General features: G+C 40.2%; 1 protein-coding gene and 1 long non-coding RNA gene across 2 annotated transcripts; one reads left to right on the top strand and one right to left on the bottom strand.

The window, feature by feature from the left end:
- Window positions 1-951: 951 nt before the first annotated feature.
- On the bottom strand, window positions 952-12,595 carry LOC131795336 (zinc finger C3HC-type protein 1-like). The gene is made up of 9 exons (XM_059112916.2): window positions 12,501-12,595; window positions 11,242-11,335; window positions 10,325-10,475; window positions 9,582-9,665; window positions 8,315-8,442; window positions 7,357-7,496; window positions 5,918-6,551; window positions 4,867-5,034; window positions 952-4,237 (listed from the first exon to the last, which is right to left on the bottom strand). The coding sequence occupies exons 1-9, from the start codon at window positions 12,587-12,589 to the stop codon at window positions 4,163-4,165; spliced, it is 1,563 nt and encodes a 520-aa protein (XP_058968899.2). The 5' UTR covers window positions 12,590-12,595; the 3' UTR covers window positions 952-4,162.
- A 1,984-nt stretch (window positions 12,596-14,579) lies between these two features.
- On the top strand, window positions 14,580-16,455 carry LOC131795256 (uncharacterized). Its single transcript, XR_009341025.2, has 3 exons — window positions 14,580-14,695; window positions 15,186-15,298; window positions 16,281-16,455. It is a non-coding gene; the product is annotated as an uncharacterized lncRNA (long non-coding RNA).
- Window positions 16,456-18,006: the final 1,551 nt, after the last annotated feature.

Genomic DNA, 18,006 nt, shown 5'->3' with positions numbered 1-18,006 from the left:
GTCTTGTTTTCAACATCATGGTCTTGAAAATAGACTGGAAAAGTTCTGAAATATGTGGTTTGCACTCGGAGAGAGACGCCTAACGGAGACACTTTACTGATACTGAAAACCTTCCTCAAAACAAGGTTGAAGAAAATATTGAAACTGTTAAACAGCTAAAAGGAACGCTCAAAGGTCGATTTCGGTTTCATTTGATCAAAGAGCATTTCTTTTTGTGTAACAAAGAGTCATTGACACAAGTTCCGGATGATAAAATATTGGCAGCTGCATGAAATTCTTTTTACTTATTTGAATTTAAAGTATCTATTCCCGCGAGTCCTGTGCTTATTAAATTGAGCAAATTATATCTATGACTTGAAACTCACTTAGACCTGCAAATGTTTGGAATATCAACAAAGTCTGAATCGATTCTTACTAAGCTCAATTTTGTCACTGGATTTTATAAGTAAGCAGAATCCTACAGTCATTCTGATTGGTTCTTACCTGTGATATGAAGAGCACAGATGACGTCATCACAAACAACGCTTTTCTTTTTTATCTCGTAAAACAAATGGTCTCCCTGTTATCATGGCTCTGTACAGTAATACATGCACTTTATGTGCCACTTTTTTGCTCTTACCATATTTAACGTCATCTGCGATCTATTACTGAACAGACCCATGGCTACATAAAATCTTATTGTTATTATATGATAAGCTAAATTAGACACGAATTTTGATTGGTTCTTACCTATGATGTATTGGAGGATAGACGTATCGATGACGTCACCATTAATACCCTTTGGCTTTTTTTTATCTTAAAAGAAAATAGATTCCATATTGCCGTAAGTCTGTACAGAAATTAGCCTGAGAATTCAAAATGTGGTAACTTTGAACCTAAATGAGACATTCGCCGCGGTTTCAGGCGCCACAGTTTTGTTCAGACCACATTTTGACGCCATCAGTGATCTATTACTGAAAAGGGCAATTTGGTGTTATCAACTGACTTGATAACGTAAATTGGCCACTGTAAAGAGTTGCACAGCTTTGTAACTCTTTATCGGCGATGGCCAATTTACGTTATTAATTCAGTTGATAATACCAATAACCCTGCTATAATCTCCCACCGACGCAGCACCACAGTTTCTTTAGAAACGTATCCCCGTATCTGTTATTGAACAGACGCATGGAAAAATGGAATCTGTTTGCGTTATAGTAGTTTTTATAAATATAGGCTTTTAGAAAAGACTCACTAGGGACTGTTTTGGAAGCCATATCGAGAGAGAGTTACTGCGGAAGATCGCTTATTTCAAGGAATATTGTAGACAGCAGTGAGATTGTGTCATCAGTGGTGAACTGGGATATAGACTCTGGTTAGCTTAATTAAGTTTATTAACGATAAGTGTTATGTTGCTTTAGGAGTCGCTCCTTGTTAAGAACATTACTCGCTGGTTAACAAAGTAGTTGAGTTTGTAGGATTGTAGTATTTTTCTGTCGGTTAGATTATACCGTAACATCTGTTGAGAAGAGATATATCTACAGTTCCGTATGAAAATAAGGCGATTAAACGGTCGAGATAGATCACTCTTTTCTTTGGCTGCGTCTTGTTTCTAGTATGGTTTGAAATATCCTACGGAGACCTCTAGACTACGAGGCGTCCCTCCTTTTCGGTGAGGTCGGTCGTGCGTGTCTAAAAAGATTAGCCGTAAAAAGTTAATGTTCGCACGCCGCGCAGAACTCCGAGAGTAAGGTCCGTTTTACTTTGTTCTTCCTCAGCATCCAAGCTCTTTCTTGGTATATCATCGCTGCTTCAATATTTTCTACCTATCCGCACTAATAGGCCGGCTTTTCGATTGAGAGTCGTAATGGCAAAACCAAAGTAATCACAACAGCCAGCCGGTAGAAAGGAAAACGTCACATAGAGCCCATAAAAACTCAAAGTGAGATCAAGCAAACTACCAAAAGCGCGGGAAAACGAGGGATCAAAGCACGATTGTTTTTGGTTTGGAATCTGAGTTGTGAAGGTGGGGCAAGTTTTCTGGACCAATCACAGAGCGAAGTTGAGCACAGTTCTGTCAGTCTTGGATTCCTTTCGACGCTCAATTAAAAATCCTTCTCTTACACAATATATATCTTATAAAACATTAATTGATAACATGGTCCCCTCCTCCACCCCAGAGCGTACGGAAAGCTCTGTCTTTTGTATACATACTCCTTATCCTAATAGGCAATAGGCAGAGATCAGCCAGTCAGAAATTTATTAGGAATAAATTAATTATTTGTTTATTTACAGAACCTTTTACAATAATTTCTGCATCGATAGATAGAAGAGAAACGACATAATTAATCTTCAAATGTCAGTCAAGAAAGGTTCAAAAAGTTTTTCTTAGTTAACTTTTGCTACATGCTGTTTTTTTTTTTAATTCTCACTGTCCGTATGTCACGAATGAAACAAAACTACTTCATGAGCGTAGGGCAACAAATCTCAGTCCTAAGGTAAAAATCAAGTTTCGAAATACTTTCTGGCATAACCGCCATTAACAAAGCAGTGCAGTACTGAGGCCCAGTTGTTCAGAGGCCGCATAACGCCTCCAACGGAAAAATCGCTATCCACCGAATAAATATCAACAAAACATACTGCGCTATCCACCGAATAGATATATATCCAATGGATAGCGTAATCCGCCCTTTGACATCCGGGCCTGGTTCGTTTCCTAACTGTTCGTATGTATAACTTCAAGGCTGCCTGTGTTATAGTTTATCTCTTCACCCATGAGTTCTGTCGTTTGAGTTTTCGTTCGTCCTCCCTCCGTTTGTACATCTATTCGCTGAGGGTCTTTCCTTCCGCCCATGCGCCCGCTCGACGATTCATCTTTCTGTCTTTCCGTCAGCCAGGAAAGAAAGTGGTCGAAACTTACTTATAATCAGTTACTTAAAATTGTCCGAATTAGTGAAATTTCAATCGAGTGTCGAAAGAAATCTGGAGTTACATTGGTTTTTACTTGATTCACTCCACGATTGGTTCAAAAAACTCGCGCCATTCTCTCAACCAATCAGAGGCAAGAATATCACCAATCTCCACTTGGTCGCCCGCATTTTCCCGCTCTTCAGGCGGTTTGCCTCTTTCGACTTTAAGTTCTCTTTGACTCTTCTGAATATTTTCGATTCTGATTCCGTTGCAATTACTTTGGTTTTGGTTTTACGATACTCATTTAAAACGCGCTCTAAGAGCGCATAAAAGTTTATCAATAACCTTAAAATATTTAGCATTTGTAAATAACTTGCATGAAGATGTTTACAAAAGATCTTGAGGTCGTAACGGCATCCTCTTATCTTAAAATGCTCTACAATAAAACAGGAGCCCATTATCGGAGCTTCCACCTTCCATACTTACCCTCTGAGTCAACCCTGTCCCGTGTTTTTTTAGAAGCACCTTCCATGGGGTTTTTCGCGGGTGTTTACATAATAACCAATCATAAGAGAGCTGTGGTCCTCTATTGTTTATGTCACATGCAGGCCGCACGAAAGTATTTCAATAATGGCGAAAAGCGCGGAAAATTTACCATTTTTTTAAGGGTGCTGTGCGAATGTCAGCGAGTTTTCACGGGAAATTAAAGAACCCCCCACGTATCTCAGTTCTAAAAATAAAAAGATACGAGACAGGGTTGACTCAAGGGTACAATTGGTATGGAGGCTCCAGGTAATGGGCTCTCGAATAAAACTATAAAAACGACCATCAAATTATGTTCTTTTCCACCTCATTTGGTCCTCTAAAAATCCAAATCCATCCTGTAACGCACACAGCGGCTGCATCCTCAAGGTCTGTCACGTTGACTACGTCGAAATATTTCTCAATAACACTTTCTTCCTCGCAATTGCGTGACCACTTCATTATCACTTGGTCACGCCATCCATGTAACACAACAGTGTTTACATACATTTTAAGTTGTCTCAAATCACAGCCTTAAAATTCAAACAATCCTTTAAATATGCTGTAAGACAAAGGATTAAATGTCACTATTTTCAATTGACTGTGCGGTATTGTAAAGAGCATCAGCAGCTGCTCAAACATGGTTTCATTACAACATGGGTTGAGCTTATTCATGAACTACGTGACATTCGGGAATCTCCGAATCATGGACTAATATTTTTTCAACTCCCCTTCACGGCTGTACTTCTTGGCCTCAAGTTTGTTTCGCTGGGGAATAGCACTCGCCGAGTAACTTTCTCACTGTTTTCCACGCATCTTGTGGATGAGTCTACATTGGAAACAAAAAAATAAAAATAAAAAGAAATAAATTTTTGGAAAACCTACAAATCAATAGCGAGTTGCGCTCAAAAAGCTCAGCTGTTACTACAGCCAATCATAGACGGGTTGATTCTATGTCAGCCAATCAAAAGCGACAAGGATTGTACGACCATTGGTCGCCTAACAGCTCAACCAATCATAGCGCGGTTCCCTTTTCATCGGCCAATCAGAAACTACTAAGAACGCGCAAGGGTGCATATATACTTGTCCACTTCACTTTCTCCCCATCATGAAATGAAAGCATTCTCTCCTTGCTAATGAGCAAACAGATCATTGATAGCTATTCAAGAGAATTTGGTTTTACGTTATAAGTCTCCTGCTCGATAATATTCTTTATTCTTACTAATGTTTGCTCGAGATCACGAAGCGAATTAATGCACAGATCGATCCAGCCGGTGAAAGGTTTCACAGCGTTCCTTTATCAGACACTTTCACCTGCCCTACTCAAGTTGCATCCATATTTCTGCACCTCGAGGCTACTCTAACCTCACTCCCCTCCCTGATCCCCTTCTCTCGCTCCACAGGGGGGTGAACACAGGAGAGTTAATCAAAGGGCAACTACTTAATCGTCAGTGGTACCTCATGAATGAAGTGTGTTGCCGATGGACTCATTGAAGGAAGAAGTGTTCCTAGGAGTACCTTCCACCCCGGTGGTGTGGTGTTACCGTCACTACCACGCATAGTCACTACCCACGGACACCACGTGCGGTGCTCTGATAACACGTGAAAAGTGTTCCTTTCGATCTCCTAGGAGTAAAAGAAGTTAGACATCGCATTTAGAAGATGAACTGTTACCGTGAGTTGCTAGGCCTGCAACGACGAAATGACTTCTATTGAATTCTACAACCCCTTCACTCCTCTCCTTCTTTTTGACCGTTATTCACTTATTTCTCTCCCCAGCCTTCTGCTGCTGTAAAAACCAAAGATGGCAGCCACAACTTCCACCCACAAAACATTGAGCACTCGCTTAACAAAATCACGCCTGCTCTGCAAGGCTATGTCCCTCAATTGGACCCTGTTTTACCAGCACTTAGGGTGTCATAATATAGAAGTTGAAGCCTTTTGAAAGGTATCACTTACCCACCGACATAGCACATTAGATTACTAAGAAACTAAAACTGCAAGTCAAACCTATCTTGTTCGAAAATATCCGACTTTTCGCATGAAAAAGAGGTACTGCTACTCTCTCCCCCCTCCCCCCCCCGATGGTTTGCTACTCCACCCGACGTTAAACCCCAGTATTCCATCAGGCTTCCCTGACAGTTTACCAGTCCCCTTTCATACTCCAAAGTGAAGAGAGGCACTATAAGATTAATCCTTTACACCGTTTACATCAACATCAATTTTCTCCACACTCTTCTCCATACGTTCCCCTGGGTGCAGACAAGGAGAATTTGTCTAACAATCAAGAGGTTTCTTTTTTAACTGGTGATCGTTTCCCATATTTCCGTTACCTCAATGTGTGATTCTGGGGTGATATTGTAAGGAAAAATTAAATCAACGCGAGCCACTCTTAGGGGTCTGAGGATAAGTGTCCTTCCCAGGACCTTAACACAACAACCCAGCCAGGAATCAAACCAAGACCTTTCGCTAATTATCAACGCTGCGCGCTTGTCATCGACTCGCTCACCTGCAGCCTCCTCTTCTTCGCTCTTGGCCGGCCGTCGTTCTCCTCAGGAACACCCTCCCGGCCATACCCCAGAAACTCCAGCTCAGATTCCACATCTTGTAGTCTCTCTGTTAAACTTTCATTTTCGACCTCTACACAGAGGGATTCAGTTGCTTCTTCCCCAGGCAGGTTGGATAATGACCGATGCAGTGGAGACTTGAGCCCCATTGGCTCTGATGTCGATTTAACAGTCAATGTACGTGAAGTCTCTGTTAATTCACAAACTGTCTCCGTTGTGGAATCTTCTGTTGAGGATTTGTCTCCTTTTTCAAAACTATCACCCTCTTCCATGGGTTCTGTGGGATCACCTTTATCCCCCTCCGAGCTACGCTCTCCATTACCCGCCAAGCTTGTTCCCTGATTGTCGCCTTCTCCACTGATCTCTCTACTTCCAGACTCTTCCTGGTGTGTGATGTTTCTGAAACTCGTATCCTCCGCAAACATTTGTCCGGTGTCCAGATATGACGGGGCATCATGGACTTGTCCATCATCTTGCTCTGTCGCGACGTGTGTCAAAGGGAAAAAATTCCACACACCCAGCTCTCGACGACACAATGAACAAGATATGGTATTCACATCAGGATCACTGGTGATGCTATGAAGGGTAAGTAAAATAAGTTTATGTGTGGGTTAAACGATTCCATATCATTACTGACGTTAGACTAAGAACAGTCTTTCATTATCGGCAAAGTCAAAAAGTGTCAGCGAAAAAAAAAAATTGATGTCAGTGCGCCGCGTGGAACTCTGAGAGTGATACTCATCGTGCGCCTCACTTCCATCTTTTCTTCCAGCGCACAAACATCAATTTTTTTTTCGCACTAATTTTTTTTTTGTTTTTTTACTCGCACGACGGATTTTGCCGAAAAGGAAGAACTGATCGTAGTTTATACTGACGTACACTTGTTTGTTAGATAAGATTTGCAATACTCAAACTTATCAGGTAGAAGCTATCATCTTGATCTAACACCGAATTCTCCAAACTAATTCACTTAGATCTTGGGAGTTAAGGGTTAAGAAAATTAAAACTGAGAGTTCTGCATTGTGCTACTCCGATGATGACTTCAGTTTAGAATGAGGAGATGCCACCTACTTTCACCACCAGTTCTCCTTTTCACTAATACCCTCAACTGAATGATTACACTTCAAGAGAGATGACATATTGTGTGCAATGCAGACCACCACCTAGCCAGCGACCAGGCTCTCATTAAAAGCGCTGCAACACGCGCGTTTCTCCACCCGCGGGAAGATTTGAGACGAATCTCAAATTTCTCGAATCTCTGGACCCATTGCAGATCTCTCGGCCGTACGCGTTGTTCAAGCCCTCGCACTTTCCCGCGGGGCGGAGACACACCCATGCCGAGGCGCTAATTTTTGGGGGCCGCTCGCGGATTAATAACTACCTGCTCCTCCAACCACAAAGTGCTATAATACAAGATGCTTTGGAGGCTTGTTCTAAGTCCAGTTCGTTCCTTGTCCAGCTGATACATCCAGGGTCAACTAAATTCTGAAGTCCTTCTATGTGACCTGGCGTTAGACAATCCTTGGGGAACAAGAAATTACAAAAAATTATTTCACAAGAGTAAAAAAATTAAAGAAGTAGTATGCCAAGACAACATAAGACTTACCTGCTGTGAATGTAAGAATATCATATAATGGAACAACAGATTCATAAATGAAGATGAGAAAGATCTTTGCAGTAATAGACACTACTTTAGGCAGTAATAAGAATAAAGCCTAATAAAAATTCAGGCTTGTACAGGAGTTGAACACATGACCTTGGTGATACTGGTGAAGTGCTCTACCAACTGAGCTAACAAGCTAACTGGGAGCTGATCAACCTGTTGGTTTGTTAGATCAGTTGGTAGAGCATGGCACCAGTATCGTAGAGGTCATGGGTTCAAACTTCTGTACAGGTCTTACTGTCACAGAATTTTATATAACGATGTTATTGTGTAAGGGGTTAAATGAAATGTACTCTTACTCTAAAGGTCTAGTTGTAAATTCTCCCCTCTAGCTGCTACACATTTCCTTGTAAATTTGTTACTAGAATCTAGGGTTAAGTCAAAATAACAACTTCTACTTGATAAGTCTGAGTATTTTCATTACCTTTTGCTTATGGGGAGAAGTTACATGTTTTCAATCACAAAATGCAGTGACTGACCTACTGCTCTCCAAACAATCTGAACACAATATCCAACAAACAGGGAATGAGAGTTGATAAACTTATCAGCTGAAGGGTGACACCTTTATATACCGGTGTTTCCAAATTCTCATTACTAATTTCAGAGAACATGTACAAGAGCTGGAAAGGAGAATAACTAATTCCATCGAGGGAATGAAAAGGTCAAGAGACATTACCATGTCCTTGATGGCTTGCTCATCAACAAGTGGGATCTCGTCAACAAGGGTAATAATGGATTTCCATCTTGCCCTGTAGTCTTCAAGCCATTGTGAATAACTGTATAATGGCAACTTTACAAATGACTCTGTTTGACAAAGAGGAATTGAATAGAATCCTGTTAACCCTCTAAACCTTAAGAGTGACCAGCATCTAGTTTCTCCTTATAATAATACTGTTGAATCAATAATTTATCAGGGCGTGAAATTGCGCCTAATACAGGCGCCAATGCGACTAAATTTTTCACTTTGGCGACCAAATCATGAAAGTTAGTCGCCAAGTTGGCGACTAGAACGTTTCATCATAATCTTACCAAGAAATATAGTGAATTAAAAAGATTTGCAAAGAGAAACCCGCGGCAAACTTCCTCGTTAAGTTTGTTTCCAAAACGTAGCACATGCATCTCGATCGATAACTAGACGCCATCTTGGATTTAGATGAGCCTGAAGGTTGTATATCATCCATCCTAGTGTCCACCTTGTAGCACGTTAAAGATCTTTTCCTTAACTTAATTTTGGAGGGTCTATCTAGAACGCTGACAGCGTAAAGAAAGATTTTGTTTGTCTTTGAAAATGGCGACCAACTTTTTTTGAATTGGCTACCACTTTGAAGAATTTAGGAGCCAAGTGGCTATCAGAAAAAAAAGTTAATTTCACGCCCTGTTTATGATCATGAGAATAAAGGAAATGATCACCAACTACAGAAGCTCTTGATTGTAAAACAAATTCTCCTTTTCAGAACCTTACGAAATGTATAAATAATAGTATAGAGAATATACATACTATTGGTAGGGTGTAAAGTGTTAATAAAGTAAATGGTTTTAACCCATGGTAACGTTAGATTGTGTGGTCTGATTTTTTAGGAGAGGGTAGTCCTGACAGGGACTGTTATGGGTAGTAGAGACTGATGTTTCCACATCCTAGACTATGACGATATTTTTTGCTCAGATTGTCAAAATGTCTGTCACCACAACCGATAACAGTCCTTCCCAGGACTACCTTCACCAGAACAATCAGACTAAATGATCATATGGAATCCTGTTAAATTGACATGTATCCTTCACAGTAAGATGCTCATTTCATTTTTCCTAACAGCAGGTCATAAGTTGCCTGAATCAAAAGCTTACCAAAAGAGGGCTGATTTTAATTTCAATCCTGAGTAGCACATGTAGTTAAATGTAAAACAGAATTCTGACACAACAAGAGATGTAATATTATTATTACAAACCAGGGCAAGGATTATCCGGCCATGGACACAGCTTAGAATGACCACTGACAAGTGCTTCCCTTAGCTGTTCACAGGTCTTGGCATCTAAAATTAAAGGTTAAATTGAGTTAACAGTGAAATGGTTCCATGCCATGGAGACTGCATGCTGATACATTAAACTTTCAGCTTGAATAAGAAAGAGGAGTGTATTTTGCTATTATCAGTTTGAAAGCTGACATTTAATCGTGTAAATGTAAGTCCAGATATATGAGGCTTGGATACCAAGGATATATGTGCACATGTATGTCCTATATCTTCAACCAAAAAAGGTACTATCAGAACATTTGCTTTTAATCCAAGGTCGATTTTTCCGACAGTCTCTGTGCACTCTCTAAAAAAATCCTGTTTGCCATAGCACAACATTTACATTTTTGTAACTAAAGATGGTAAGTACTCAATTTAAAATATTTATTTTAACTCTCTATTTTTACCTCATGGATTGACATTAGCCATACTATGAAGTTTTTGGTATGGACTTAAAAAACCCTTCCTCACTCGCTCCAATCTGATCTGTTAGACAATTAATTTACATCTTAATGTGGATTACATGCATTATCCCCTGCTTCCCCTACTAGGTTTGGTTTTGTCCACAAGGTCGTGCTATTGTCTCACACTCATATATCTGGAGGTGGGACAGAGGTGGAGCCACCATCAAGACCTAAATTTATTATATTTAGTCAAATATCAATATATAAAATACTCACAAATTTCAGAATCCCATGTAGTGGATATGGTAGCATCAAGACATGCCCGGCAGCTAACACACTGTAGGATGTCAACTTCACTGTTTTCCCAGCCATATTGTGCACAGTGGAGAGGTGAAAGTGCAAGAGGTTTGGCAAACCATGTAAATGGCTGCACTTAGTTAAGAAAATAATAATTAAAGCAGTGTTTGGGTAACAGAGGTTTAGGATCTTTGTATAAACAGATATAATGGTGATCAAAAAAGTGCAGGAGAGCAGAAACTTTAGTAAGCATGTCAGTGACTTAGGATGTGCATTCCAACCCTTTACACCCTCAAATCAAAATGCATATTCTCCATTCTGTTCTCTATACATTTCCAAAGATGATGAAGGTGAGAATTTGTTTAACAATCAAGAGTTTCTTCAGTTGGTGATCATTTCATTTAATCTCATGACCTTAATGTTTGAATTCTTGCCACCCAACCTGATTATTGAGTTTCAATCTTTCAGCCGCTGTTATGGTTTTTTAACTACTTATTAAGTTCTTTAACCTTAACCCTAACCTTAAACCTTACCCTAAGCAATTACTTCTACAAAGAGGAAGAAAAAGAAGAAGAAGCCAGCAAGCACCAAAATAATGGAATGGGAAGGTCAAAGTAGTAAGAAAACTGATAAGAAAATTAACCCTCTAACTCTCAAGATCTGGTGCTTAATTCTCCCCTCTAGCTGTTACAAATGTATCTATAAATCAGTTATGAGAATTTGGTGTTAGATCAAAATAACAACTTCTACCTGATAAGTGTGAGTATTCTCATTTCCTGTTTGTTGGACAATGAATGGATATGATGAGGAGAAGTTACATGTTAATCACTGCTAAGAGGTAAAGAGTTAATAGTATACAGTGGTGTATATCAGAAGTATATATGGTTAAAAGATACAGAGAAGGTTTCCACACGATTCCAAAATGCTTCTTTACTTCTTGGCTGACTTCTACAAACTGAGTCCAAAGAGGCATCATCTTGTTCGAGAGTTCTAGAAAAAAAAGTGGTTTACTTTGCTCAACAGCTGTATTCTTAAACAAAATAAGTTCCTCTTACAGTGAAATACAAATTGGCAGTTTTAACACAAAGAGCACACTGTTTAAAATGAATAGAAAGAGTTTGTATCCTCCTCAAACTTTCAATAAAAATAAAAACAAACATAAAAGTAAGGAACCTAACACCTTTACTCACATGATTTCATCAGTAATTCTCCTTACCATCTGCCATACAACTCTTATGAAGTTAGTATAGAGAATTTGGTATTGGATCAACTCCTCATCCCCTCATTAAAAGTTTTCTTTATTGCCATAATTTTTTTTGCTTGATATTGTATTAATATTGTGAGGAGAAACTCCTTTTTTGTCACTCATGGGAGTTACAGGGTTAAGAATTGAATTTATTATACCTGCAAGGTTATCAAAGAAAATAGATTATGAAAGAGAATACAAAAGAAGACCATCGAAACGGATAATATCTGCCTGTTCTTGAGTGTCATTCACGGATGCCAACATTTCTTATCAATATTACTCGTTGTTACTCTAAGATGGAAAATGTCTACATTTGTCAAATTTTCTTTTTGTGCTCAGGTGATCACTGATTAAATCAAGATAGCTTAAAAATTTGGAAACAAGAAAATTTTAATGAAAAGTCTTACAGCTGTTAACAATCGTCCATGATAGGACCAAATGTATAACGAAATGAAGTTTATATCTGTGTTCTGATGGCACACAATGCAGTTAATTTTTAAATTCCAGTAGAGTATCGTTATTTAAAAACAACTTGTCATGACTGTCTCAAACTTCAAACAGATCAAAATTATTTTACGATGATCGATAAAAGCTAGCTGTAAGCTGTGACGCACACCACATAATCATTGATCAAGTGTTCCACGGAAATATTTGGTTAGTGAAGGAAAATCTAAAATCCACACAAAAAAATAGTTAAATCAAATAGATTTGACACGTTTCGGGAACGTTAGATCGCTACAATACGGGCAAACGACCACATCAAAGACAGCGTGAACGCATTTCAAACATTACAGTTGCATGCTGCATTCTTGGAATAACTTGATATCACTAGCGTCAGAACGTCGTTTTCTGTGCAATCCGTTCATCTCAACTAACGGAATGGCTTTTATCGTTTCTCATTATGCATACCTGGCTTTTCCATTTTTGTCCGACGAGTGAAGAAAACTCGACAGCAAGGCACGAACCCTCCGAGGAGTTCCCTCAACAGCTGCCGCCATGTTGTTTTTTTTTCATTTACACTCGTCTCCAGTCTTTCTCCAAACCCAAATGAAACAGTGTTCCCATGAGATATCCCCGGGTTAAGATTAAGCCTTTAAGATGGTGGGGCAAGATCATCCATCAATTCTTGATGAAATGTCAAGGCCATGGCCGAGGTTAAAGTCAGTTGGTTGCAGGGAATTAAACGTTTATAACGAAGATGAAAGGAAGCAAATTATTATTTGTCTGTACCCTTTTTCCCAGCTGAGCCGCTTACTGATGGATGTCTAACCCGCTTAAAAAGGATAATCCTGTTTTTCTCTGCCGCATAGTACATATTTCATCTGTTTCTATTTATTCTGTGGGATGGGGGGCACTAAATCGTGAAAGGATGTATTTTCAGACTTTGGGAGTTAGAAACATTCGTGTATGTTAGTATCTTGGCTATACCTATGCACTGCTTTATATATTATAGTGCTGCGGCTGCGCTGCAGCCACAAGCGATGAAACCCGCGAGATCTAGATTCAAACATGCGAGCGTGTGAGAGGTTGGTTAGGGGTCTGACACTGGTCTCATTTTCGTGCCAGAACCCTTGTGCACTTCTCGCGCGTTTGCGTCGCCGCTGAGTCGAGCTGCTTGTGTCGGAACTACGCAGACCACGTACGAAACGCGGCACCCTTTTCTTGCAAAACAGCCTCAAGAAATCCTAACTAACAGCTGGCGCGTATACAATTTTTTGTTTTTGTTTTACTTGGGCACAAGTACAGTGGTTTTACAGACCGCTCTGTGTTGTTTTTAATCTCTTATCTCTTGTTTACATGAATGAAACAATCCCAATAATTTTATGATGGCATGTTTAGAGGATCAAAGACAGGTTTTGTTCGTTCTCATCTCCTACACCACCAAGTACTTATGACATTCGGGCCACACTGAAATTTGTGGCTGAATCCTCATTAATCTAATTCATACGTATTTCAATTTTTACTTGAACAGAATAGCCCATGATAGTAAGGCGATTATTATTTCTTAATTAAAGACGTTTTACAAAATATCACCAAACATACGTTCAACAACTATTTAGAGCAATCAAAGAAGTTTTTCAAAGGCTTAAATTTACCCTGTTATCATTATTCCCTGTTATCATTATTGCGAAATGTTATCTATGGGAAAGAATACATTTCCTAAACACCCATAAATATTCAAACATAGGTGGCATGAGGTGTAAAAGGTTAGATAAATTCCACTAAACACACAAGTTCAAAACTGAATTGGTCAGAGCCAGTAGGAAGGGAAAACTCTCCTTACAGCATCTTTTGCTACAAACATTTAAGTTATGAAAATGACCACCCACCGAAAGAAGCCCTTGATTTTTGACAAATCCTCCTCGTCATTATCATATAGAATGTACGGAGAACAGTATGGAAAGTAAGCACAATGAAGTTAGGTGCAAAGCCTTAATCCTTGTTGACACAATTGCGAAATGTAAACAACGACACCTAATAACTAAACAACGACAAGTATTGAAACGGCTTGAGGGACTAGTAACTAATTATAGGGGTGAGATTTGCCAGCCAGCGCCTGCGCATAAACTAATGCAGCCCACCTACGAGTGACCAGCTGTTGTTCCCATTAGTGCTTTATTTTTTTATTGTATAAAAAGGAAAAAAACAGGACCACTCAGAAATGATTGCAAATATTACTTTCACAGTAGCCCATCCTTTTCAGACACATAAAAATGTTTAACCCCCTCGGATCCCTAAAGGGTAAAATATGACATTCCAAATAAAACAGATACGTTCAAAAACTATTTGGCACAAGAAACAAGAGATAACGCTATTCGAGATGAACGTTTTTCAAAGGCTAATTTACTTTGACCCGTGTTATCTTTAAAGATAAGATAAGAGAGGAAACATTCACTAAACACCTGTAACTATTCAAACATTTGTACTTAAAAGGTAAAGATTACCAACAATGTTTGGAAAAGTTAAGATTAAATTGGAGCCCCGCAACTCAAGCGTTCAGTTCAGGTAGAGATCGAGAGCGGTGCATCACGGCCATGGCAAGTAAGGGTTTTTTGTTGCTACTATTGGTCTCCGCTATGGTTTCAGCGAGCATGGCTGCTCCGGTAGGTATGAAATCTGTGTAGTAATTCTGGCGTTGCATTTGCATACATTTTAGAGCGCTGCTGATAAAATACCTACGGTATAGTCAGTTCCTCGCCGCATATAAGTTATTAACTGTGGAAACCAAAAGTCTAGTGGGCCAAAAAACACCAACATGCCGATCGGAGTTTCCAGGGGGCTAATGAAGCTACCCTTGAAACAACTTTATAGCGGAAAGAATCCGAAATTTGGCGCAGAATTTTAAGGTTGATCCGTAATCCACCGTATCTCTGAAATCCTAAAATCCGCTCAAATGTTTCGGGAAAAATTCCAAGCCAGCCAGCTTTTTTGATGGCCAAATCTGCCAATTTACGTTTGCAATCATTTATGTTTGCTATCATGTTTGCCCCCTCTTTTGAAAAAAAATTCAAGTGCAGATTGTATTTCGGAAGTATGACTTTAAGAACTAAACGCAATCATATCACTTCACAAGTATATTTCCCTTCCTTCCAGGACAAAGGTCGTGTCTGTTTGGGGGCCCACCACCCATGTAATCGTCTGCGCCAACGGCCAGGCCAACCTACAAAATGCTGCAGTGGACATTGTGATTGCCTCGATCTCGGGCGGTAAACAAGTTTTGAATTGTCTTATTTATTTTTACTCAGCCGAAACCTCTAATAGAGCGCGTTTTTAGCCGAGGACACAGACGGGACGTAGGAATGGTTGGGTAGATTCAGTTTGAACACGAAGCGTGCGACCCCGATCCACGTGTGCTCCTCGCGTCCCCCACGCGTGTTTGTCTGTCTTTTTTTTTTTTTTTTCACTCAGCCGAAACCGCTGATAGAGCGCGTATTTAGCTAAGGAAACAAAGGGGGGGGGGGGTAGGAGTGGTTAGGTAGATTCAGTTTGAGTATCACCGAGGGAGGGCGTTCCGAGTATTTTGGTTGTATCACAATAAAATTTACCTGATACCCTTATAGGGCTTCTCGGTATTCCATCGGCAGCAAATTTTCTAGCGTCCCCCTCTATAACCGAAAACCACGTGATCCTTTCAAAATCCTCCGACCACCCCTCTCCCCCTGACGACAAATAATGATTGATCCCCAAGGGTTTCTCCTTAGTTACCAAAGAATTTTGCTCTTGTTAACCCTGCTTTTCTGTGTGCTCGTCGCTACCAAATGGTTGCTTGGAAAAGGCTACTGTCTCCCTTGTGCACGATCGTTGGGGGGGGGGGGGGGCTGGACTCAAGGAGAGAAATCAGACGGTAAGGTTTCATTCAAGCAGTCGTTCTCCCGCACCCGCTCGCTCATTCCTCAATCGAAAGATTGGATAGGACACCCTTATGATCAATCAACTGATCCTCGCGTGTATGATGTGGTTTAAAAACCTTAGGAAGACGTGCGCGTGCGTTCTCAGAGTAGCTGCTTCACTACCTCGTACCCAAACTCCTTCTGCTGAGTTGTGCAAGGGAGGAAGAAGGGAAGGCGACTTACATTTTTCGTCACCAGTCGCTCACATAATTTGTCCTCGTTCGTCCTCGTTTTCGATCCATTTCGTTCTAGCTCATTTCAAGCGTCCTAATTGGAATTATAAACATTTGTTTTGCAGTAGTTGCTTATGTAAGTAGCATGTACAACTATAAAGCTGGACACAACGACTGAAGATGAAAAAAGGACAAGAACACGGCCGTCAGCTTGAGCAAGAGTTTTCATAGCCCTCAGAATTTGATTTATCATACTGGGACTTTAGACTGGGAAAACATCAATGTCATTTAGTTTTTAAAAAGCTGTGCATTAAAAGAAATTTAAATGAAAAGATGCGTCATTTATTAGTTCAATCCGCCCTAACTACCTAAACGTATTAAGTGATAAAGGCTTTTTTCCAAGGAAGACCTAAGCTCAATACCTAATAGTCGGTCGCCAAGGGTTTTCTCCGCCTTGGCTCTGATGCGCACTGGCGCACAAATCGTCAGCGGTAGTATATAAAGGGGGTAAGTAAAGTTTCTAAAGAAAGTGTGGTGTTGCATCGGTGGGAGAGTAAGGCAGGTAATTTAGTAGAAAAGGTTGTGGTTATTCATCGTGGTGACTAGCAATGAAAGCTAAGTTCTTCGTTTGTCTCACGATATAGTCACGTGTGATGTAAATCGCGACGTTTCGACTGCATACTGCTAGTCTTCTTCAGGCGATGAGGTCGACTGGTCATGCGTGATCTTATAAAGTATGATGCTCTGCTGTGATTCTTTGATTTCCTGCGAAAACACGCTGACCTTCGCATAGCACCCCAAAAAAACTGACGGCCAAAGGCGAAGGCTTTCCTTCTCTGCATGTAACGTAAACAATAGAGGACCACAGCTCTCTTATGATTGGCTACTATGTAAACACCCGCGAAAAACCCCGTGGGAGATGCTTCTAAAAATAAAAAGATACGGGACAGGGTTGACTCAGAGGGTAAGTATGGAAGATGGATGCTCCGGGCAATGAGCTCCTGGTACAAGCTAGCTCTACCCACGGGGTACTTGAGTAAATTTTTGCTGAGTTTGTGCCGCTGGCCCCTCAGAACTTCTACCCTAAATAGTCTATTCCTTGATCAATGAAAGACCCTATATTAGTCTCCTTTGGTAATACGATAACAACTTTTTAACCGCGAGTCCGCATATTTTTAAATTCTTACTTACTAGAATTTTCTTACCCCCAAAATCTGGAAAATATGCGACTCCATTTTAGTAATTTCATTGAAAATACAAGGCCATCATAGTCAATCCAGAAGTGGAAATGCGACCTCATCCAGTCTTACTGAGACACGTTTCCATTAGCCTATCACTAGCAACCCCTCCCTACTCCCCCGAGGGCCCGACCTTATTCAGTCCATAGGTACAAATTAAATTATTGTTCCGAGAGATCATACGCTACCGCTGGTAATTTAGTGTTAACAACTGAATTGAAAACGTAAATTGGCCACCGTAAAGGCTAAAAAAGCTGACATTTCGAGCGTTTCAGTCTTCTATTGTTTATGTCACATGCAGAGAAGGAAAGCCTTTCGTCTTTGACCGTCATTTTTTTTGGGGCCGGCTATGCGAACGTCAGCGTGTTTTGGCAGGAAATTAAAGAACCCCCCCCCCCCCACATATCTCAGTTCTAAAAATAAAAAGATACAACTGGCATGGAGGCTCCGGGTAATGGGTTCCTGCTTATACCGTTCTTCACTGAGATTATTTTTCGTTTTTCTGAAGCTAGAATTGAGGGAAAACTCGACAGAAATGGTCGGTTCAATCCGTCTTTGAATTTTTTGGCTTGTTTAGTTTTATTTTCCTGAATCTCGCCTTATCTCTCAAATA

Source organism: Pocillopora verrucosa, chromosome 11, assembly GCF_036669915.1.
Source record: "Pocillopora verrucosa isolate sample1 chromosome 11, ASM3666991v2, whole genome shotgun sequence".
Classification (NCBI taxonomy): domain Eukaryota; kingdom Metazoa; phylum Cnidaria; class Anthozoa; order Scleractinia; family Pocilloporidae; genus Pocillopora; species Pocillopora verrucosa.
This window is presented reverse-complemented; position numbering and strand designations above follow the sequence as displayed.

What these genes read in the sequence shown, in the direction of transcription:
- LOC131795336 (XM_059112916.2), bottom strand. Translation starts at nt 12,589, where the DNA reads ATGGCGGCAGCTGTTGAGGGAACTCCTCGGAGGGTTCGTGCCTTGCTG. An exon ending in GACAAAAATGGAAAAGCCAG is followed by an intron (nt 11,336 to 12,500) that starts GTATGCATAATG and finishes TTTTTTTTCTAG; the next exon opens with AACTCTCGAACAAGATGATG. An exon ending in GCCGGATAATCCTTGCCCTG is followed by an intron (nt 8,443 to 9,581) that starts GTTTGTAATAAT and finishes TTTGTCAAACAG; the next exon opens with AGTCATTTGTAAAGTTGCCA.